This window comes from Schistocerca serialis, chromosome 3, assembly GCF_023864345.2.
Source record: "Schistocerca serialis cubense isolate TAMUIC-IGC-003099 chromosome 3, iqSchSeri2.2, whole genome shotgun sequence".
NCBI lineage: Eukaryota > Metazoa > Arthropoda > Insecta > Orthoptera > Acrididae > Schistocerca > Schistocerca serialis.
In genome coordinates this window covers 1,009,164,135-1,009,189,854 of record NC_064640.1, presented here as the reverse complement: position 1 = coordinate 1,009,189,854, position 25,720 = coordinate 1,009,164,135, and the positions used below count along the sequence as shown (strand labels likewise).

Below are 25,720 nucleotides of genomic sequence, written 5' to 3'. Positions count from 1 at the left end.
GGAGAAGAAGATAATGAGATGGCAAGGAGAAGAAGGCAATAAGAAGGCAAGGAGAAGAAGGCAATGAGAAGGCAAGGAGAAGAAGATAATGAGAAGGCAAGGAGAAGAAGGCAATGAGAAGGCAAGGAGAAGAAGGCACGGAAACAGTAAGGAAGACAGTGAGGTGGAAAAGAGCAAAGAAAGGAACCAACCAAAGGAAGGAAGAAACGAGAAGGGAAAAAGCAAAATGACCGCACATAGAGGTCGTGGAACCGTCCGTCTCCGGACGCAGGCGCTAACGACCCCCTTGAGCGGGTGGGACTCCTTTTAGTCGCCTCTTACGACAGGCAGGAATACCTCGGGCCTATTCTAATCCCCGGACCCGCAGGGGGCCTTCCTCCTGAAGTGAAAGTATGGTCTCCTTGAAAAAGCCACTGTTTGTAAAACTGTCACAAATGAGCCTTGAAAGGTCTATTCACAACAACATCCATTACCTGAAGTTGTGTGGTCAAGCTGCCAGTAATTATTACAAGGTCCGAGTTGTTCTTTACTATCAGCTCCTTACCTTCCTGGGTGATGTGTACCCTAAAAGAATCCCAGAGTAACATTTTCCTTCTCTTAAACAAAGAGCCTGCTATTCTGTTGCAAACTACCTTCAACCAATCTAGCATCAGGTTATTTGTCATCCGTTTGGCATTTAAAGATAAGTTCTGCAGGCAGTTTTTATTTTGGTATCATTTTTCTATGAAAAATCACGCATGGGGGGAGCTTGCTTCCATCTGATAATGCATCCCGCATTACTATTAGCCTTGCCTTTTCACTGCTAGAACTTTTTATAGGGATACTTTTATTGCCTTTCATGCTGACTGTAATATTTGACAGCACATCAAACTATAAAGGTACCTGATTGGCATTGCCCATACGGTCTAGCAAACGGACATACTGTATCCTTAGATTGATTATATGATGTTGATATGCAAGAAGCTTTTCATCAAATGCCACAGGCAGTAGCTGAGCTAGCATTGTTCTTTGTTGTAATGTAAGCCTCGCCCCCTTCATCGTCCTCACTTGCTGCGAGACATACAGTTGGAAAATTCCTCTTTATCTCCAGTACCTTCATTTGGCTAATTTCTCTGGCAGTAAGTAAGTCTTCATTGAATTTTTCTTGCATACACTGAACAGTCTGCTGCGCCAACAGATAAAACCTTCCCTGGTTCGGTCACCTGAAAATTTGGCACACAGAACTAGCAATCTTTAATTTATTCTTCATCTGATGCCACCTACAAACATTTTCTTCTGTGACACTGAAGTTCCTTTCTGCTGCACATCTGTTCATGATCTCTGCTTTATTAATCACCATTAACTTAAAATTAGTGTTGTATGCCCGCATGAATCAACTGTGAACCATGAAAACACAGAAAAATGTTTCTCAACAGGCGCAGCTCTAATTTGCATCTATTATTGATTGCTACAATTTACAGTTCTTGCAGCACTGATTATATAGGCAAATTGAATGGTCCCCTCGGCTCCCTACAGCTGAATTTGGATTAACTTTGTAGCTAACCTACAAAATCAACAACGCTGCAGAACAGTGGCAGCTTTAGTGTAGTTTTTATGAACATGTACCATACTGACTAATAATGTAATGCAAGTAATCTGCATTGAACACATGTCAGCATGGATTTCTTACTGTGAACTACCTAGGTATTATAAATTATTAATTTTTCTTGCATACACTTATTAATAGCCAAAGACCCATCTATGGACCTATAATAATGCAGTTATGTTCATGCAACACATTAAATTCTACGTAAATACAGAATGCAAGTACAAAAGTTTTAACAAAGTAGATACTGTAAGCATGTCACACAATAAAACAAAATCAAGCAATCTGTTTATGATATTAGTAATGTGACACATTTTTGCAATTTGAAAATGCTTTGAGTATATTCGGTCACTGTGGATGCCCAATGTAAGTAATGGAAAAATTCATTTGACTAACAAAATGGATCATTATTGTACAATAGATGAAACACTGACAATATTTTGTGTGTGTGTGTGTGTGTGTGTGTGTGTGTGTGTGTGTGAATCACTAAAATTTCAGTTCATTGTGGAACACTGAGAATGAAGGCATGCAGTCAGCTGTCAGACTGTGCAAACTGACGGGAGCAAATTGGCAGCATCACACTGTACACACACACTCTCTCTCTCTCTCTCTCTCTCTCTCTCTCTCTCTCTCTCTCTCTCTCTCTCTCTCTCTCTCCCCTCCCCTTCCCTTTTGCTGGGTATTCAATGCCTATTTACCTTCTAAACAGGATTTTTCATGAACATATTACTATTTCATCCACTGGTTTGGACAATGAAGTTTATGAGGTCGTTAATTTAAACACTGATGGTAAGTATAGTGAGGAATATAATTAAACAGTATTCCACTTTCACAAGCAGCAGCAACAACAACAAGAGTGACAGGAGACAATGAGATAAAAAAATGAAATCAGGAAATAAATCTCGAACCAGTAAAATACACACATCAAAAAAAGTTTTGCATTACCTCGGTTCCAAGAGTTCTGGAACCTGTACAGAAAACTGGAATAAAGATCAACATAAACATCAAATCCGCCCTTTTTATTGCTCATGAAAACCACACATTGCATGTCATACCACCATACAGCAAGACCTTCAGAGGTGGTGGTCTACATTGCTGCACACACCGGTACCTCTAATACCTAGTAGCACATCCTCTTGCATTGATGCATGCATGTATTCGTCGTGGCATACTATCATGTCCATCAAGGCACTGTTGGTCCAGATTGCCCCACTCCTCAACGGCAATATAGCGTAGAGCCCTCAGAGTGGTTGGTAGGTCACGTCGTCCATAATCAGTCCTTTTCAATCTATCCCAGGCTTGTTCAATAGGGTTCATGTCTGGAGAACATGCTGGCCACTCTAATTGAGCGATGTCGTTACCTTGAAGGAAGTCACCCACAAGATGTGCACAATGGGGGTGCGAATTGTCATCCATGAAGATGAATGCCTCGCCAATATGCTGCCGATATGGTTGCACTATCGGTCAGAGGATGGCATTCATGTACCATAAAGCCATTACGGCACCTTCCATGACCACCAGCGGTGTACGTCGGTCCCGCATAATGCCATCCGAAAACAGCAGGGAACCTCAGCCTGACCGGGTTGCCTCCAAACACGTCTCCGATGATTGTCTGGCTGAAGGCATATGTGACACTCAGTGGTAAAGAGAACGTGATGCCAATCCTGAGTGGTCCATTCGGCATGTTGTTGGGCCCATCTGTACTGCACTGCATGGTGTCGTGGTTGCAAAGATGGACCTGGCCACGGAGGTCGGGAGTGAAGTTGCACATCATGCAGCCTATTGCGCACAGTTTGTGTCATGACATGATGTCGTGAGGCTGCATAAAAAGCATTATTCAACATGGTGGCATTGCTGTCAGGGTTCCTCCAAGCCATAATCCGTAGGTAGCGGTCATCCACTGTAGCAGTAGCCCTTGGGTGGCCTGAGCGAGGCATGTCATCAACAGTTCCTGACTCTCTGTATCTCCCCCATGTCCGAACAACATCACTTCTGTTCACTCCGAGATGCCTGGACACTTCCCTTGTTGAGAGTCCTTCCTGGCATAATGTACCGATGCGGACGCAATCGAACTGCGGTACTGACCATCTAGGCATGGTTGAACTACAGACATGAGCCGTGTACCTCCTTCCTGGTGGAATGACTAGAACTGATCAGCTGTCTGACCCCCTCCATCTAATAGGTGCTGCACACACATGGTTGTTTACATCTTTGGGTGACATTTTTGAACAGTCAAAGGGACTGTGTCTGTGATACAATACCCACAGTCAACATCTATCTTCAGGAGTTCTGGGAATAGGTGTGATGCAAAACCTTTTTTGGTGTGTGTGTGTGTGTGTGTGTGTGTGTGTATGCCAAAGGCTTGTTTCTCTATTGGGAAAGTCCTCTCACTGCCCTTTGGCATATTAACCCTATAATAATCTGACACTGCATATAAGCTGCACATTTAAATTTTGAGGAAGAAATAAAAATAAATATTTTGCACAAAAATAAGCTGCACGCTGACTGAGAAGAGAAAAATTACCAGAAATTTACTTGTTCAATACAACACAGTGGCACTTAACAGTACCATATTTTGTCTTATTCACACTCATCACTATCAATACTGGTATTGAGTTCATGATCCTGAGTCTCCCTCCCATCACCTTCTGCATTCTCCTCCCACAGTATGTCATCCTTGCTGCAGTCCAGTGCATTCAACATGCATCATTTCTTAAACCCCCTTGATGATGGTCTCTGATGCTATGGAGAGCCATGAATCATGAATCCACTCATGCAGAAGGGTGTCAAATGGCTTCTTAATCTCACTGGATGGTGTAAGGGCATGGTCTTCTCCCAGGAGCCAATCTGAATAAATTTTTTGGAAATATTCTTGAACAGCTTGTTTATGGACCCATATAGCACCTGTAGTTGTGAAGTCATTCCTCCAGGTATTACAACAAGGTCTGTCTTTTGTGCAACAAGTTAATCTTTTACTTCAGCAGTCAGATGTCCCTTAAGAGTATCCAAAACTACCATGTCTCTCTTAGCATGCATTGCTCCAGGTCTGCAATTCCAAACAGTGGACAGCCAGTCGACAATCTGTTGCACTGTCATCCAGCCCTTTCCTTAGAAACTAATCGCTACGTCGCTACGAAACTTTTCATTGGCATAATTTCTCACTTCAGAATGACATAAGGGGATAATTTCACCCATCCACTGTAACAGCTAACATCACAGTTATTCTACGTTTTTCATTCCTGGTTCCTCTTAAAGGGATACTTTTCACCCTTTTCATGTCTACTGTCATGTTCCTCGGCATCTCGAAAATTACTAGTGTTTTGTCAGCTGATGAAAAGGGCACAAGCGACTCTTTTGCAACTGGATAATGTACTGCTAGGAGTCAAACTGTTTCCTCCTCAAAATCTGCTGGCTTCTTTGTGGTACTGTAGTACTTCGTAAGAGATCAAGGGGTTTCTCCACATAAACCAACGACATCAACCAATACTTCCACACTCTCCACGAAATGGCACCTTGTAAAAGCACTGTCTGTATGGATGGAGATGCTTGTGAGTTTGCAAGAAGCTGAGGTCTATGCCAGCGATAGCACAGCTGCTGGCAGTGTCATCCACACTTGACAAACCTCAATGGATGACCCAGACAAAGCGTCTTACCATATCCACTCCCACAGTCTTTCCCCAATTCCCCAGACCCCATCCAAGGTGTGACGTGACACATGCTGAGTAATTAGCCTTGCACCATCTGGGGTACCATGATGTTGACCAAATAGATCCCCAATACTCGTTGGATCAAAATGGAGAACACTGAAAAGAGAACAAAAACTGAAGGACTGAATGAGACTGCAAAACACCCAAGCATCAGGGCTGGAACTGATGGAAATTGTTTCTGCAATTGTATTGGGTGATCAAACCAGTCCAAGAAGTGGAAACTGTTACTGTGATGTTGGACCAGGTCAAGATTAAATCCTTGTTTGAGACTATAGAGGAGGAAACTTCTCAAAGAAAAGAAACAAAAGGAATGTAAAGAAAGGCTTCCTAAACAAAAAAGGAGGGAACTAAAAGGTCTTGAACCTAAGACCTCCTAAAAAAGACAGTCTCAGGGTGAAAGGGGTAATCAGATCCCTTCCACCTCTAAGACAGAGAACAAGAGAGGAGTCTAATACTCTCACTTCTCAGCATAAAGGGATCCAGAAAAAGCTAAGACAGGAAACTAAGGCAGGAAAGACTCTTTCCTTCTCATCCCGTCCAGTAAGTCTCTCCTGAACCAGGGTTCTGGATGACTTTCCCGAACTCTACCCCTTTCTTCCAAACATCTCCAGTCCTTTTCCTACACCCCTCTTCTTTCTCCTTCAACCCTTCTGCCAGAAGAAGGAGTGACTGGCTCCAGAAGCTTGCATATGCAAAACCTTTTTTTTTATACATGTGTTCTCTTGCTTCCTGGTTGGTACTAGATTTTTTATCCATTCAATTGCAGTGTCAAAAACTGATTATCTTCGCTGTTACACATGTATATTAAGTTTGAGGTTGAAATGGGTGTTAAACAGACCCTGGCCTATAGGAAACCTAGGAAAACAGATTGGGACTCATATAGGAAAGATCTAAACTCATGCATATCTCAAGTCAAAACTTTGATGAGGAACCCATCAGATTTTGAGGGAATGGCAGAGGCAGTAACATCTGCCATCACAGCTTCATACTTAGCGAACTTCCCAATCACCAAGAAGTGAACAAACAGGAACGTACCTTGGTGGAACAACAATCTGGAAGTGAAAAGGAAACAGATAGAAAGACTGTTCAACCTTGCACAGAAGAATGGACAACGGGCAAAATATCAGGAGGCCCTTGTCAAATACAACCTTATGATTAAGCCGGCAAAGCTTATCTACCTGGAAGGTATTTTGTGAGGAATTGGAAGGTACAGCTACTTGTTCTAGACTTCATAAAACCCTCACTAGAATACCAACTAATCCAGGAGGTATTTTAAGGAAGGAGGATGGTAAGTATACAAGGACAGCGAGTGACATGCTGGATGTGCTCTTTGAGACTCACTTCCCTCAGTGCACTCCGGCAGGTAACACATGCCAGGAGCCAATCCCTGAAAGACAGTGGTTTACATGTAATCAAAGGGAAAACTAGGATTCTACCAGAGAATGAGTTGATTTTATGAAATCCAGTGGACAATGTGAATGTTTCAAGCACTCATCAAGCCCAGATGGTATCTTTCCAGTTCTACTAAAGCAAACAGGAGAGGATGTAATTAGATTCCTATGTAGACTGTTTAGGGTCGGGTCAGCATAGTAGCAACAATCATTCCTAATTCTTGGAGAACACTGAGGGATATTTTCATTCCGAAGCCAGGGAAATTCACCTCACCAAGGCCAAGGATATAAAACCCATCAGCCTGTCTTCCTTTATTCATTTAAATCCATGTGATCTGACAATACACAGTGAGTTACAGATGTTGGATAAAATTTGTTAACATTTTTAACCAATATTATGGGGAGATTATGGTATTATAACACACTGCAACAACTTGACTAAAATAGATTCACCGAGTTGTTCATGTTCTGCACTTAAAAATAAACAGCAAAATAACTTTTCTAGGTATTCTTTTACAGAGTAAAAACAGTGACACAGCAGACAGGACTTCATGGCTTTACTAAATTGTATGTTGTCTCCAACAGACTTAGTACATGTGTGAAGCTTGCTGAATAGTTGGACATCCATGTGGCCCTCTTCTGGATTTTGAAAATGCTCAGGGCAGTTGAAAAATTCCCTAGAATAGCACACCATATTTTAGGCAGGCCCGTACATATGCATAGTGTGCACTAGTTACTGTTTTCTGGCTAGCACATGATTTCAGCATACTCACTGCATAGCAGCCAGTACTTATTCTGGCAGTTACCTTTTCAGTATGTTTATTCAATTTCAGGTTATCTTTTACCCACAGACCACAGATCCAGCAATTTGAAAACAGCATTTGGATTTATTGGTTGGTTATTTGACATTACAAGTGGTTGACAGGGATTTGCATTTTGTGTGGTGTGAAAGCTCATGGAAACTGTTCTTTTTAGGGTTGATGGTTAATCTGTTGATTGTAGTCCAGTTGCCCAGTTGTTCAGTAGCAAAGTCCACAGCCTTCTGGACAGCCTGTGTGTTCTCTCTTTTAAGGAGTGCAGTTGTGTCACCAGCAAATACTATGGTTCTGTGTGCATCTCCATTCAGGCTCAAATCATTACCGTATTTACTCGAATCTAAGCCGCACTCGAATCTAAGCCGCACCTGAAAAATGAGACTCGAAATCAAGGGAAAAAAAAAAGAAAAATCCCTAATCTAAGCCGCACCTGAAATTTGATACTCGAAATTCAAGGGAAGAGAAAAGTTTCAGGCCGCACCTCCAAATCGAAACAAAGTTGGTCCACTGTAATATGAGACACAATTTAGGTCGAATGAATGACGTTACAGCTACAGTAGTTTGGTTCGAGTCATAAGCTTAGCAGTTAAGCTTTACCAGGTAGCCATTGCTATGCGTCAGGCACTCCGTCCGTATTTATTCGGGTACCCTTCCTTTCTCATGTGCTTCGTCTAGCTTGAATCGATTGCTTATTTTTCTTTGATCTGATAATTGCCATTTCCTTTGTTATAGGTGTTTATGTCACTCTAAGCTGAAAATGCATTACTGTACTGTGTCATGCATTGTTTGTCGCATCCTGATAATGAGTGTTAACGACATGTCGCCTCTCACGGCATGCCTTGCTTTTGTGCACGCTACCGCTGCTTTCAATTGAAAAAGAAAAAAGAGAGAGGAATCGTCTCATTAGCAAAACAATGGCAAGAGACTGCTATTTGTTGTCACTTACACTGCTGCTTTCTTTGATAATGATCAACAAGAACCAAATGATAGACTGCGTATGATAGAAGATGTCCTGAACGAGAGTTTAGCGAAAATTTTTCTCCGTTTGAAAATCTTTGTAGACGCCTCTTTAGTGCATTACATTCTGCACATAAATTAGCGTCATCTTAGATTTAAAAATCTAGTCAACTGCCGTGCTTCATTTCTGACTGTATCACTATTAGGCATAAGAATAATACGAATATAAACATGACATAATACGTATATTCTTCCACGTTTGCTGTTGTCTCACTCTAGTTTCGTAGTTTATTAGGCAGACAGGATTTAAATGAGATAGCAGCAAACATGAAAGAATACATGGCAAAATGTTTATGTTCATATTATTCTTATGATGAAGAGAATACTGCAAGTGATTCACAATTCATAATAGTTCCTATTAGCAACCATCTCTTCTCACAGGTAGGAAAAAATTCAGAACGTAGAGTTGGCCATATTGACAAACATCCCAAACAGTCTTGCCAGTCGGATTTTCATAGTACATTGAAATGCTGCTACATTCGAAGATGAACAATACGGAATTTGTGTTTACTTCGTTGGATAATGTATGAAAATGCAGTGGTCGAAACTCGGGGCGGAGAAAAAAGCTCGTCTTCCACCTTTTTTTTATTTATTTACTGACGCAGAGGTTTTTGTGCCAGTATTTATCCTTGTGCCTACAAAGCATGCCTGTGTGGCAGAAGTTAGTTGTGGCGGCACCTACCAACAGTTTTCAGAACTTACGCTTACTTTGCACTCGATTCTAAGCTGCAGGCGGTTTTTTGGATTACAAAAACCGGAAAAAAAGTGCGGCTTAGATTCGAGTAAATACGGTAATATACAGGATGAATAGTAGAGGTCCCAAATACTGAGCCCTGTGGTACATCTTGTTTAACAGTTTACCTAGTAGATAGGATTTTGGTTATTGAATTGAGTTGATTATTAGTGTACTTCATGTTAACTTTATGTATATGATTGCTTAAGAACAATGAATCCATTTGTCTGCACATCCCCTGATGCCATACTGTCCAGTTTCTTCTAAAGACACTAGAAAAACCAGTTATTGTGCACATAACGGAGAAGAGATTAACTGAGGTTCCTCTACATGTAAATCAACACATGAAACAATCATGTGAAACGGCATTTCCCCAAATTGTTTGGAAGGTGGAAAAAGCTCTACACTTTCAGGAAATATTTCTATGCTAGACATCGAGGGGGCTTTTGACAATACAACATTTGAATCCATGTCTAGAGCTGCAGATGAGCATGGCACCGAGACCACGACATGCAGGTGGATTCAGACCATCCTAAGCAGAAGAAAGATAGAAGTCACCATGATGAATGAGAAAATGGCAATCAACACTACTGGGCAGTGTCCACAAGGAGGGGTGTTGTTCCCACTACTGTCAAACCAAATGGTGAATGGACACACTGAAGAGGTAAATACCAGAGGCTACTTATGCAGATGATTCAGTCATAGTAATACTTGTCAAATTTGCTGGTGCTCTTAAAACAATGGCACAATGTGCACTAGATATTGTGGAACACTGGTGCATAAAACAGGATCTAGGGATTAGTCTCAAGAAAACAGTTGTAGTACCATTTATGAGAAAGGAAATCCAGCACACCTACTGGAACCTCAGGCACCTTGAAAAAATTCTACCAGTAGAAGGGATAGTGAAGTATCTAGGGATAACCCTGGATGTGAAAGTTTCATGGACCCCTTACATAAAGTATATATGTTACACGGCAAAAAGTACTCATATGAGCACTAGAAGGACCCGTGATAAAAAATGAGTCTATATCCCAGGAATATGTGCTGGATATACAACACTGTACACAATCACCTTAACATGGAAAAGAAAATTGAGGATGGTTCAAAAATGGCTCTGAGCACTATGGGACTCAACTGCTGAGGTCATTAGTCCCCTAGAACTTAGAACTAGTTAAACCTAACTAACCTAAGGACATCACAAACATCCATGCCCGAGGCAGGATTCGAACCTGCGACCGTAGCGAATTGAGGATGGGTTAGATGACGATCAGTTTGGCTTTAGGATAGGTAAAGGCACTAGAGAGGCAATTCTGATGTTGCGGTTGATAATGGAAGCAAGACAAAAGAAAAATCAAGGCATATTCATAGGATTTGTCAACCTGGAAAAAGCATTGGACAATGTAAAATGATGCAAGATGTCCAAAATCCTGAGAAAAATAGGGGTAAGGTATAGGGAGAGACAGGTAATATACAATATGTACAAGAGCCAAGAGGGAATAATAATAGTGGACAACCAAGAAGTAAGTGCTCGGATTAAAAAGAGTATAAGACATTAATGTAATCTTTCGTCCCTACTGTTCAATCTGTACATCGAAGAAGCAATGATGGAAATAAAAGAAAGGTTCAACAGAGTAATTAAAGTTCAAGGTGAAAGGATATCAATGATATGATTCACTGATGACATTTTTATCCTGAGTGAAAGTGAAAAAGAATTACATGATCTACTAAATGGAATGAACCATCTAATGAATACAGAATATGGATTTAGAGTAAACTGAAAAAAGATGAAAGTAATGAGAAGTAGCAGAAATGAGATGATGATGATGTTTGGTTTGTGGGGCACTCTACTACCAGAAATGAGAAAAGCAATAAACTTGACATCAGGATTAATGGTCACTAATTAGATGAACTTAAGGAATTCTGCTACCTAGGCAGCAAAATAACCACTGACGGACGGTCCAAGGAGGACATCAAAAGCAGACAAGCATTGGCAAAAAGGACATTCATTGCCTACAGAAGTCAACTAGTATTAAATATAGAGCTTAATTTGAGGAAAAAATTCTAAGAATGTATATTTGGAGCAGCATTGTATGGTAGTGAAACATGGACTGTGGGAAAACTGGAGCTGTAGAGAATCAAAGCATTTGAGATATGGTACTACAGATGAACTAAAAATTAGGTGGACTGATAAGGTAAGGAATGAAGAGGTTCTATGCAGAATTGGAGATGAATGGAATATGTGAAAAACACTGAGAAGGAGAAGGGACAGGATGATAGGACATCTGTTAAGCCATCAAGGCATGACTTCCATGGTAGTAGAGGGAGCTGTAGAGGGTAAAATCTGTAGAGGAAGACAGAGATTGGAATACATCCAGCAAATAACTGAGGACATAGCTTGAAAGTCCTACTATGAGATGAAGAGGTTGGTACAGATGAGGAATTCATGGCGGGCCGCATCAGGTGGGTCACATTAAACCAGATAGAAAAAATTATGGGGCTACAGTATGGTAGAATAAAGCAGAAAAGAAGGTGACTGCTAAGGAGCTTGGCAACATGCAGAGACTGGCCTGTTTAGCCATAACAGGCGGAACTGCTGGGATGGAGACCATGCGTCCATTACACCTTTGGGTTACAATGGAGGCAGCGGCAGGGCATACATGTTAAAAGTTGGAAACAACTGGATTCCTGTAGGATATCCACAATTCTAGACTGATATAGTGAGTGTGGTAAATATAGGAAAGATTGAGGAAATGGTAGCTGACCATAAAGTAACTCTAGCTGCTTTAATAAACCTTTCAATGTAACAACTGAAAGAAGGGAGCAGGGGAAGAATGAGTTACTACATTGTTCAGGAGACATGGTCTGTTTTACTGACAAGTCAAAAACAGATGAAGGCACTGGGGCTGGAGTATGCATGCTGTGGTCCCTGGTCACTCAGGAGTTAGTAGCAATGAACAAGCTGATACACTGGCAAGGACAAGCATGATGACTCCATTTATTGGACCAGAACCCATCCTAACCACCACTAATGGGATGGTAAAATCAAAGCTATGTGGCCTGAATCAAGAGGCAGCATGCAGAATATTGGACTACAGTCCAAAAACAAAAGCATAGCAAGCTGATGATACTGAAATCATGTTTCAAGAAAAGTTCTGTAATACTGAACTTGAACAGGAAACAGATTAAGCTCAGAGTAGGACTCATGACTGGCCATGGAGACTTTAAGAAAGGCCTACATATGATGGGTATAGAAGAAGAAACCTCTAACTGCAGACTGTGAGATGAGGAGGATGACACTGCACCACATATAACATTCCAGTGCAAAGCTCTGGAAGGCAAATTACACAGAATATTCAGGTCAGTAGAGCCTGAAGAAAATGTAACTAATAAGTTACTAGTAAAGAGTCTCCTACTACTTCTTAAGGGTACTACTTGGTTTCACTTGAATGACAGCGAGCAAACCCCACAATAAACTCAGTTTCAGTGTGGACAACACTGGGCTAAGACCACTGTTGGTTTTGTCTCCCTGCGTAAATCAATTCAAATCAACATTCCCACTGAAGTCTCCTCGTGGCATGTTTAAGACTCTTGCCATTTCCAAGACCTTCAATTGGATTATTTCTCATGAGACAGGCATCCTATTTTTCCTCTTATCTTGCATATAGGAAAGAACCTCAGCTTCAAGTGATGATTTTCTTGTTGTAACAGCCATCTTCCATTTTTCTACTGAAGCAACCCAGCATCCCGAATGTCAAATCAAATGCCATTCAGCCATCTAATTTCCAAACTGTTATTTTACTGGGCTACCAGTTTTGGCGATATATTATGCCATCCTCAGGCCCCCTGACTGACATGAAAGAAGATTCTAACTCAGTTCCAGTCAAAATAGGGGCCAGCATTCAAAGGCTGGTATCTGTAAATTTCTGCTTGATACAGTGATCACTTCAAACATCATCTGTTGACTTTTTGAAGTGATCACTCTATCAAGCAGAAATCTACAGATACCAGTCTTTGAATGCTGGTCCCTATTTTGACCAGAACCGAGGTTGGAATCTTCCTGCATGTCAGTCAGGGGGTCTGAAGATGGCATAACATATCACAGAAACTGGTAGCCCAATAAAATAACAGTTTGGAAATTAGATGGCTGAAATGTGTTTGATTTGATATTCAGTACTGAACAAATGAGTCTTGCAACCATCTCTGAAAAGATGGACAAACAAAGACTTAGATTCAATCAGTCCACACTTTCTTCCAGCCCCTCTGTTGGTTGTGGTTTTGGCATAATGCAGAACTATAAGTTGAAACTTTCACTCAACTGCATTGAATTCCTTGGCTTGATGACAATTTTCACTCTAAATGGTTGTTGATATTGGCATAAATCAGGCTTTCCTACCAGTATCCAACTGAAACTGAATTATAAGCTAAAGAACAATATTGGTAGACCTACACAATGTGAATGCCAATAAAATACTGGTAAAAGTTTGCAGTGCTGTGTAATATAATCCACTGCCACCAGTTTCAGTTACAGACACTAGTTGTATTGCTGCAAATGAGCATCATTTTTGCACAGCAAGGGTATGTAAAAAGACAAGGTAGCTGATATAAGCCACATCCTAACTTTACAAGGATGAAATTTAGATAAAAAAGGTAGCATATTTTTGGGCCAATATGATAAATGCTGGCCATTATGTTACAAGTCTTACCCATTTCCCCTTTCTGTCCTACCCTGTATACCACTTTTCTCTTTTCATAACAAAAAATAACTAATTACTACCAAAAAATTGTTTTTCTAACTAATAAGTTACCTACAGAGGACTCCATAATCAAATATAATCTTTATCATTCAGTAAACCAATTAATAAATAAAATAGAAGTGTTGTGTAAACAAATCTAACAGGAACAAAAATGATGAGATATACAGGGTGACTATACTTAAACTTTCAAACCGGTGTAGAAATAACACCACTGGTCAGAATGATGTCAAATTGCAATGGAACATTTTTGGAGGAGGAGGAAAACGTATGGCAGAAGAAAAATAAATAGTTACAGAATGTAGCAATATATGGCACTGTAAACGTCATAATTTAAAAGCGGTCGACTAAAATGACAAATGAATCATATAACAATGCCTAAGGTGTACATTTGACGTTAAGCAAACCATATTACTCAATGTGCATGGGTGTACAGGTGTGATACTGTTAGTTACGTAAGCCCATCCACCACGGCAAGGTCATATCACATTGCATGGGAAAAACCACTTCTTATTTGTACAAAGGCCAAAAACCACATAAAAAGCATCACTCACATCGGTTTCTAATTGTTCTAAGGTCAATAACAACATAAAAGCATCAATCACATTGGTTTTTAATTGTTCTGAGGCCAAAAAACACACAAAAAGCATCAATCAAAATAAAATCGGATTATTAATTTCCATGTGACTGGCGCAAAACATGTTCAATATGCTGTCCACTGTTTTCTGCAAACAAGTTGAAATCGAGAAACAGTATGTTCCACAACTGATCGAAGTATTTCCGGGGTCCCCTCCAGAATGTGTTGCGCAATGTGTGCCTTCAATGCAGCTAAGTTTGCAATTGGAACACTGAACACAACATCTTTCTGACAGCACCACAGACAGAAGTCACATGGATTAAGATCAGGTGATCGGGATGGCCAGGCTGTAGCAAAATGGCATCTGATAATTCTAGCATTTCTGAAATGGCGCTTCAGCAGCTGCTTATCTGGATTTGCAATATGCGGAAGCGCGCTATCTTGCATAAAAATGGTCACATCCACACATCCACGCTGTTGGAGAGCTGGAATGACGTGGTTGCGCAAAAGACACTCATAGCACATGGTACAGTTAACAGGACCGGAAGCAGCTGTCTCTCTGAAAAAATATGGCCCTATGATAAATGATGCCGTAAACCCACACCACACAGTGACCTTTTCAGGATGAAGTGGTATTGGTTGATTTGCATGTGGATTTTCCATTGCCCATATTCGACAATTCTGTATATTGAGATACCCTGTCAGATGGAAGTGGGCTTCGCCTGTTCACAAAATCTTCCATGGCCAATCAGTGTCCACTTCCATGCGAGCAAGAAATTCTAAGGCAAAGGCCTCTCTTGCTGGCAGGTCACCAGGAAGCAATTCATGGACATGGGTAATTTTGAATGGATAGCTCATGGGTATGTCCAATGTTCGAGCAATTCCATGTGCACTACGCGTTTACACACCACCACTCATCTCCTCCTGCATTGCTGTGGCCATTGTTTCCACCGCCGTCGAATCAATTCGTTTCCTCCTTCCACTAGGTTGCACACCAAAAGAACCTGTCTTTTCGAATTTCCCAATCATTTTCTCCAGACCCACGGCAGTCATCGGACCAACGCCTCTTTTCAAACCCTTCAATGTCCAGAACTTCTGCAGAGCGACACGTGCACGGTCATCATTCCTGTAATACAGCTTTACAAGGAGAGCACGATCCTGCATCGAGACAGTCATGGTGAACGCCACAGATGCCAAAGGAGGAAAAACCTTGTACCCAGCGTGTTTATACCAACTTCAGTGGGTTGTGCACATGACAGGTGTTTTCATTTACGTATTCTGACACATACAATGCCATCTATTGATCAATTTTCACACTTTTTTTTTCTTCAGCCATGTTTTACCCTGCTCCGATAATATTGTTGCAATTTGACGTTATTCTGACCAGTGGTGTTATTTCTACAGTGTTTTGAAAGTTTAACTTTGATTATATAATTATAATCACCCTGTAGATGAGCAGTCATTAACAAGATATTTCACTGAAAGAAAGCAATGCAAGCCTAACTTTTCGAGGATGCAAAACGGATTATTCTTATTGATTATCTTGCAAAGAATACAACACTAACAATTATTGCGGATACTAAGCAAGTTTTTGGGACCAACTGGATCAAAAAATACACCAGAAAAGCCTGGATTGAACATTTAAAAAAAAAATCATATTTTGTCCAGATAATGGCTTGTCTACAAGGGTGTTTAGCAATATGGAAAATGTGGAACCTGATGCACAAATAGCTGAACATCTATCTTCTTCACTAGGTCTGACATCCACTAACTTCCACCTATTCTCACACATAAAGGAAGTTGTGACTGGAAAACATTTTGAGACCAATCGGTAGGTTATGGCAGTCATTGATGTGTATCTTGCAGATTTTCCTGAACCATATTCCATGGATAAAATCTACTCACCCAAAAATGTTGAACAAACTGTGTTGACACAAAATCGGGCTACAATGAAAAATAAAGTGTATTTTTGTTGTAAGCAACATAGTCTTTGCTACCATCACAAACTTTTCGCTTAGTTGACCTCTTAGGAGTAATTGACAACACACTTAAGTTCTGTAAGAGCAGCACAGAAATAAAAATGGTGAGAGTGTACTACGTATCATAAAAGCATCCTTATGCAAATGATAATACAATGTTACAAAAGGTGAAAAAGAAATGAATAAAGTGAAACAAAGCTGACAATGACCACTAAGCCTTGTTTAGGACGGCAGAAGTAATTGCTCAAAAGTTTGTTTTGAAAAGAATTCCAGCATTTAGTTGGAGAGGTTATGGGGCAATCATGGGATTGTTTAAATTCATATCTTCATTCAGTTCAGTCTAGTTTATTAATTTCTTTGTCTGGGCCAATTGCATAGAGTTACAAGTTGTTTGATTTGTAGGAGGTTAGGAACAGATTCCATAAGACTGGTAACTCTTTTCTTGATTTAATATTACAAACTTTTTAAACTTATAATGTGATTCATATTAAAGCCTTTTGACAACTCTGCCAATGAATCAATCCTACTAACTGTATAAGAAATAAGTGGAAAAAGCATACAAATAAGTTAGGATCAAAGAATATGTAAATAACATCTTATTTTCCTACATTTACCTGTCTGTATCTTCCTCCTTGTGTACAGGAGATGCACATGTGACAGGACTGTCTTCAAGAAATGAATTGTCTATCTGTCCTCCATCAGGCACAAACTCATCAACACTTGTTATCACTTCTGGTGTGCTGGGATTTTTGGAGGGAGTTTCAATCTTTTCTTCTGAACTAGGTTGCTGGATGTTCTCCACACCTTTAACAAACACACATATACAAATTACAAATTAAGTTGCTACTTAATTCAGCCTTTTAAAACATAACAATACTAACAAAGAAAAAAAGAATGGGTATAACATTTTAGATTGTACAGTGACAGGCACATGTGTCTCTTGGCAGAAACTAATCAGATTGCTAACTACACTTGTGGTACATAGTGCACATTCCCACATATCCCAATAAGCAGAATTTCTTTTATCAAAATTCAAATGAACTTTTACTCTATAAATTAAGGTTTACAATGAATGATGGCTTACTACATCATGCCTCAATGGTAAATGTTTTGTAACTTGTTGAGTGATGTCAAATAAAGAGATTTGAATCAATCCTCATATCTTTGGCTGAGAGAGAGAGAGAGATTAAATGGAGGGAAGAAGCAAAGGGGGAGGGGTTGAGTTAAAAATGACAATGAGTATTCTCAGAACGCAAACTGAGGCACTTCTTTGGACTGACAAATAACTTGTTCATCTAGAAGTTTTACTATTTCATCAAAAGCTCATTACAGGGTTAGAGGAATTTAAATAAATTACTGGAATCTATATCATGTTGTTCATTGTTCCTTAATTTTCTGGACTTCTTCAGGTTTGGAGATGTATTGATATTGGTATATCAGTACACTGCTGGCCATTAAAATTGCAACATTATGAAGATGGCATACAACAAACATCAAACTGGCATGGAGTATATCATGTTTGGATAGGCTATGGATTATCATTTAAACACAACCACACGAAGTAGGTAGAGTAGTAACACCATCTACATTCTATTTGTATGGAACTATTATGCAAAGGGTTTCTCATTCAAAAACTGCAATTCAATCTTACTTGTTTGGAGATGAATGTGTTACACAGAATCATGTAAGAAGACATTTTTACCAGCACATGTCAGAATTTGACACTGGCATGATTGTGGCATATCACGGCTACGGTTTATTATCTCTCAATATTGTTACTTGTGTTGGTCATGAATTGAGAGGTTTAGGTAGGCTGCTACCAATGTCATGCACGATCTCAGTATATCATAAGGCTGGTGCCTGAGAGAATAGACACATTGCTCACTTGGCAGTCACACTGCACCCTGGACACTTCAAGTCAGGTAATAGGCTTGTTTGCAGGACAGCAAACATGATGTCTGGAGCACCATGGGCTATCAGCACAGCAACTACTGTTGTCATTTCATTTGACATGGTAGCAGAGAGAGGTGGACCAACAGTGGTGTCCACCATAAACAGGAGCGACATTGTGTCATTGTTTCAAATGAGTCCTGGATCGGTGTACAGCATCAGAATGGATGTATCCATGTGTGTAGGCTCCTAGGCGAATGAACACTGTCAGACTGCATTTGTCATTGTCATACAGATACAGAACCTGGTGTGGTGGTATGGGGTGCCATTGGATGCACAATACGATCACCTCAGGTTCGCGTAGCTGGTAATCTGGACAGCAGCCACTACATTTCTGATTTGTTAAGGTCGATAGATTTCAATAACTTAATGCAAAACTGCACATTGCCCATCCTGACTTAACCTACATCAGTACAGACAGTGTTCAACTGTTGCCCTGGCAGTGAGGTGGCAACTCTGTGTACTAAATTTTGCACCCTGTACATCCAAAACTACATACAAAGTTAATCATTGATTCTTCATATTATTCCACATACGCATAATTTATAACATTTCATTATTTGCTATTCTTCCTGGTGTTGCAGTTTCAATGGCCCAACTTGTAGCCAACTCTGAATCCAGCCAGAAAACGTCAACCAGCATATCGATTAACTAGCTCTACAGTACCATGCTCTCTACAAGGGGCTATGACAAGAAGTCACATGGAAAACCCTCGTAACAGACAGGGTTCACTTTAATGCCACTGCTGGGGTCTGAAGGCCAGTTTTGTATGTCACAGCACTCAGTCTCTTCTTCTCCTGATTCGGTTGTTAGTGCCATTATTATATTTTATTCTAAACACCAATTTAGATTTCATTATAGACTGTGATATATTATATTTTATTCTAATCACCAATTTAGATTTCATTATAGACTGTGATATTGCCTGCCCAGCTACAAATATGGGTTTTTATTCTCAGAAACTATGCCTAAGGCTATGACAACTGCCTAAAATTCTTGTTATTGTTACAGATTCAGGTGTCTTTTCTCAAGAACATATCCCAGTACTACAACAGACCAGCTATACACTGAAATCATGCCCACTGGTAGGGATTTGACTGCATCCATACCCAGAACTATCGTTTATGCTGCAAAGACCCTGATATATTTTTGTATTGCTTCTTTTGAGTACTTTTGTCCTGAAAGATATAGTGTGTTGTATGCCTATAGCAACAGTGATGATATGATGGTCTAGATCATTGGTCGTCAACCTGGTCCCCACCACCCACTAGTGGGTGTTCCAGCTTTCATGGTGAGTGGCAGGCACTAGGGTTTTAAGAACTTTTTCATTGGGTGCTTTCATCAAATATTTACATACAGTATTTGGTACATAATTGTTGTTATATGTTTTAACTTGCTGTCACTCTTCTTTATAAATTTTTTAAAGTAACTTTACTGCTCCACTTTGTAAATCACCATTGCTCTGGAACCAGTGGGCAGCTAGAAAATTTTACTACTAACAGAGGCAAAAAAGGGGAAGGTGGGTAAAAAGGTTGACTATCCTTGGTCTAGATATTGAACCTAGCATCATTTGTGCATGATGCAGAAGATAATCAACTTCATTAAATATGAAATGTCCCTTACAGCATAATACATAACTTTCTTCATTATGAGCTACAAGACTCACGGTTGCTTGATAGTGTGTCATTGTAGCTGATGGTTTGAAGTGGACTTTTTTTGTAAGATGGCAGAAAATCTAACTTCTGTCAAGGAAATACATTTAGTTTTAGTACAATACATTGGAATTACATCACTTTATGAGATATTATAGTATTGGTGCACAAATATTAGTTAATTTTTTTTTAGAAAAGAGAAGCATTTATTATAACAAAAGACAGTGAAACACTTGTCAAAATATCATTTTTTTTAAACTAGGGCAGTTTACAATTTTTTAGGGTGAGGATTTTCCAATTCAGAATGTGATCTGTCTGCAGTCTCAAAAACTGCTACTTCTCATATTTCAGTTTTTATCACTACAACAGCAAAAGGGGTCAAGACACCTCTCAGCTTTTATTTCTGCAATAATGAATTCAATTCTTTTTCTTTTTTACATTCTTTCAGCAAACTTTGTGACTTTTCCTCACTTCTACTTTTGACAATAAGCTACTGCAATCTATTAAATTTTCTAGGTTTCATGGAAATTTCATGAGGTATACCAAGAACAGCACCACGAGTCAACAGACCCCTGGCATAACGTCTTTTTAAATTATTTCTGGTCTCATAAACACAAAGGTACTTGCACTGTACTTTGCTTTGGTCAACAATTGCTCCTTCAAATTATGGTGAGCATGGTATCAGAAAGGTTTTCAGAACAGATTTGGAATCTAGCTTTTCAGTCATGTTTTGTGTATTGGTGTTGCTCACTTCATCAGTTATATAGCATTTTTTGGCCTGTAATTGGCAGTTTCAATTACATCATGTCAGTGTAGTCTTACCTATGAAGAGATTTTGTGAATTCTGTAGAACTTTGATACTGAATCAGAAAGTGACTTACTGGATTCAGATGATGATTCTCTCCCAGGGTCGACTGACAATGACAGCAATGAGATGGGGGAAAAGCAATAAATGTCTCTCCATCTCGAGTCTTTTCTTAACAATCTCAGGAGACAGCTGACACAAAACCAAAGAAGACAGCTAGAGCTGTAACAGAATGGAAGGTTACCACCATGCCGTTGTCTGGAAAGAAGATTGCTTTGAATGTCCTAAAGGAGAGAGGACATCCAACTGCATATGCCTGCAACTGAGTGGATGGAGTCTGTCATCAATGCCTTCTAACTTCATTTTGATGAACTGATGCTATCATTAAAAAAAAATCCACTCAGAATCAAATACTCAAAGTTAAATAAAAAACACCACACAAATGTATGGTATAATTGGAGATAATGACTGCTCTCATGCAAGCCAGACATACTTTTTGTGCTAAAGATGTTTCACTGGTTGCATTCTTCTTCAGCAACATCGGTGCAACAGCCCTTGTGAACCTATGCCTTCTGTAGAAGATAATTACAATCTTCCCTGTTTAGTGCTGAGCTCCTCACATTCTGAATTACAATTTTCCTAATGTCCTCTATGACACCTTTGTCGCACCTTAACTTTAGTCTTACAAATCTGCTTGTTCCTTCAGGCAGTAAGCTGAATATTTTCTTAATTATTCTGTTGTTTACTCTCAGTACATGTCCTGCCCACTCAAGCCTTTTAATCTTAATGTAGTTGACAATGTCTGGTTCACTATATAGGTTATATAACTCATGGTTGAATCTCCTCATCCATGCACCATTTTCTTCCACTGCCCCAAGAATTTTTCTCAAGATCTTTCTTTCAAATATGCACATTTGCTTTTTATCAATTTTTTAATGTCCTTGTTTCAGCACTGTTTGTTAGCACTGGCCTTATTAAAACTTGATACATCATAACTTTGGTTTTCCTGAGAGCAACTTAAATTCTAGATGTTTTCTGAGGTTATGGTAGTGCTTATTGGCAGACAAAATTTGTGTTTGGACTTCAGAGCTGACATTATTTTTACAGTTCATTTTGGATCCAAAGTAAGTGAAATTACATATGACATCAATCTTATATGAACCAATTTCTATGAATAGGTGCTCATTTGGATAATCTTCCACAGTTACGGGCATGTACTTACTTTCCTCTTCATTTATCTGTAGGTTCACATCTTTCTAGCAGCTTTTTCAAGACTTTTAAAGGCTTCTTTCACTGCTCTTGATATTCTTTGAATTACTTCAATATCATCTGCATATGCCAGCACCAGAACTGAATTGTACAGAACAGTCTACAATGATTATCAATGTGGATTTCATCAAGGAAAATCTACTGTTGACCATATCTTCACAATACAGAAAATATTAGAAAAATGTACAGAATTTGGGACTGATACACCTACGAAAGTACTGACAGAAGAGAGCTGTATATAGCAATGGAAGAGTTAGTGATTCCTAAGAAATTTATTGCCATAGTGAAAGCTATTACGGAAAACATTCATAGTCAACTTAATATACAGACACACACACACACACACACACACACACACACACACACACACTGGAAAACATTATAGGAGATGCGGGCATCGATACAAGGGGTCACTCTGTTGGGGCCTACTTGTATCAGGGATAAAATGACATGATACAAATTCTGCAAACATATCTGATTCCTTCACTACAATGAGAAGTCATCTGAGCTTAATACATCCCTGCTGACAAGTTAATTCTTAATTCTGAAATATGGAGCAAGTTCATGCAAAACTGCATCCACCCTGGTGAAAATATTACAACTGATAACCAGTTACTTCCAAGTAAACTAAGATGAACATATACCCAGTTTATGTCAAACAAACTTGATAAATAAGGATGCATGTTTTGGATAGCTGCAGATGTGACATCCCAGTATATTTACAATGCCTTCCCATTCCTTAGTAGGGAGGAAGGCTGACCACACAACCAGCCACTTGAAGACTATGTCGTTCGTAACTTAATGGAGTGATTTCTAAACCAAGATTGGATTGTGCAAGGGCAGATATCAAACAGCGAGGTCATAGGTCTCATCGAACCACTGCGCCACCTCGCTCAGTCTAAACCACAAAGTAACATGATTACAGACAGCTTCTTCACATCCGTTCAGCTTGCCATGAAACACCAAGAGGAGAAAATGTTACTAGAGGGAACACTGAACAAGATTCACCACAAAATCCCCAACCAAATGAAGAATAATAACTCAGAGTTACATTCCACCTTCATTTTGAAAAAGACTGATAAGCCAAAGTGCACCCTGACAGTGTACCAAGGAGAGAAGAATGTTATTTTGTTGTTGTTGTGGTCTTCAGTCCTGAGACTGGTTTGATGCAGCTCTCCATGCTACCCTATCCTGTGCAAGCTTCTGCATCTCCCAGTACCTACTGCAACCTACATCCTTTTGAATCTGCTTAGTGTATTCATTTCTTGGTCTCCCTCTATGATTTTTACCCTCCACACTGCCGTCCAGTACTAAATTGGTGATCCCTTGATGCCTCAGAACATGTCTTACCAACCAATCCCTTCTTCTTGTCAAGTTGTGCCACAAACTCCTCTTCTCCCCAATTCTATTCAGTACCTCCTCATTAGTTATGTGATCTATCCATCTAACCTTCAGCAGTCTTCTGTAGCACCACATTTTGAAAGCTTATATTCTCTTCTTGTCCAAACTATTTATCGTCCATGTTTCACTTCCATACATGGCTACATTCCATACAAATACTTTCAGAAATGACTTCCTGACACTTAAATCTATACTCGATGTTAGCAAATTTCTCTTCTTCAGAAACGCTTTCCTTGGCATTGCCAGTCTACAGTTTATATCCTCTCTACTTTGACCATCATCAGTTATTTTGCTCCCCAAAGAGAAAAACTCCTTTACTACTTTAAGTGTCTCATTTCCTAATCTAATTCCCTCAGCATTACCCGACTTAATTCGACTATATTCCATTATCTTCATGCTGCCTTTGTTGATGTTCATCTTATATCCTCCTTTCAAGACACTGTCCATTCTGTTCAATTGCTCTTCCAAGTCCTTTGCTGTCTCTGACAGAATTACAATGTCATCGGTGAACCTCAAATTTTTAATGTCATTATTCTCAGCACACTACATCCTAAAGTAGCACTGAGTGAAGAAAGAAAGAAGAAGGCAGAAACTGCTACCTTCTACAACACCATGAAGTGGTAGTCACTGATCAAATAATTCGTAAGTATTCAACTAAGATGCTTGAAGGAGATGGCTGATGCATGCATCCTACAATATCATATATGCAAGCAATAAATTCATGGATCATCTACAATAAAATAATAAAAAATAAACCGAAAAGGAAAAATTCATTTTAATCTGGTAAATAAACTCATAAAAGGGAAACAAAAAAGAATGGGACAGGAAAAAGAAAGCCAATTGAATGAAGAAGCAGCTGTAGTATTGGAAAAATCAAAAAAGCAAATTGGAATGTGGAATGGAACCAAGACCAAAGACACCTGTGAGAAACACAAAAAAACAGTCTGTGGAAAAAGGGAGTGAAAAATACCGATAACTTGCTCAAATCATGATTCCAATATTTAAAAACAAACAAGTGAAATAAATGGAAAAAATATGAACTTTAGAAATAGGTGACAATTTTTTGGTAGAAATAAAATGTTTTGCATAAAAAACTGCACTATAAAGGTGTTAGAAATTTGAGTTAAGGCTGTGATAGAAATGTGTACATTATATAGAAATGAATGGAAATATAATGGACTTACTTTAATCTTTTATTAACGCAAATTTCATTATGGGTCAAATGACTCCTTCCATCTGTTCTAGGGGTGCCATATTTTCCAGTGCACTTGTCTGACTTCATGGGCAGTATACCACATTAGTGTTAAATAAAAATATGGTTTGTCTTCTCACAAGATCTTGTCACTACTTGATAATGCTTCTATTAATTTTCCTGATATATGAGGGGTGTTCAAAAAGTATCCGACTTTTATTTATAAAATCAATCTTTATTCAGATGCAATTGTTTGACACCAGTCATCTTCAAAGTGATCCCTTTCAGCTTCTACACACCTCTCCCAACACTGCTGCCACTACTGGAAGCATCGCTGGAAAGCCTATTTTGGTATGTTGTGCAGCTACTCAGTCAAATTCTGAATATTGTCCCTGTTCTGAAACCTGGTTTCTTTCACTGTCTTTTTCAGTTTAGGGAAAAGTCACAAGTAACTCGGTGCTGGGTCAGGGGGAATAGGGAGGCTGACAAACCACAGCCATGTTTTGTCTGGCCAAAAAACTCTGAATTAATGGAGAACAATGAGTGAATGCATTATTGTGGTGAAGGTGCTGACTGCCCACTGCCCCCAAGTCTGGCCATTTTGTGGCTCACTGCTTCATGAATGTGATGTAGAACCTCTTTGTAGTACTCCTTATTAACATTAGTACCTTCTGGGGCATAATCACGATGGACCACACCACTGGAGTCAAAAAAGACAGAATAACTTTCACATTACTGCAGACCGGTCCACTGTATTGGGTCTTGGAGATGATGGGTGATTCCATTGCAATGAATGGAACTTTGTCCCTGGGTCATACCCATTAACCCAGGACTCATCACAAGTGATCACTGTGTTAAGAAAGTTGGGGTTACTGTTCACAGTACCCAGCATGTCT

General features: G+C 39.5%; 1 protein-coding gene across 2 annotated transcripts in view; it reads right to left on the bottom strand.

The window, feature by feature from the left end:
- Positions 1-25,720, bottom strand: part of LOC126471464 (rab-like protein 6) — a 195,165-nt gene that overhangs the window by 61,726 nt on the left and 107,719 nt on the right. For both annotated transcript variants that reach the window (XM_050099656.1, XM_050099657.1), the window contains exon 8: positions 17,170-17,359. In XM_050099656.1, the coding sequence (XP_049955613.1) occupies positions 17,170-17,359 (190 nt within the window). The remainder of the gene's footprint in view (positions 1-17,169; positions 17,360-25,720) is intronic.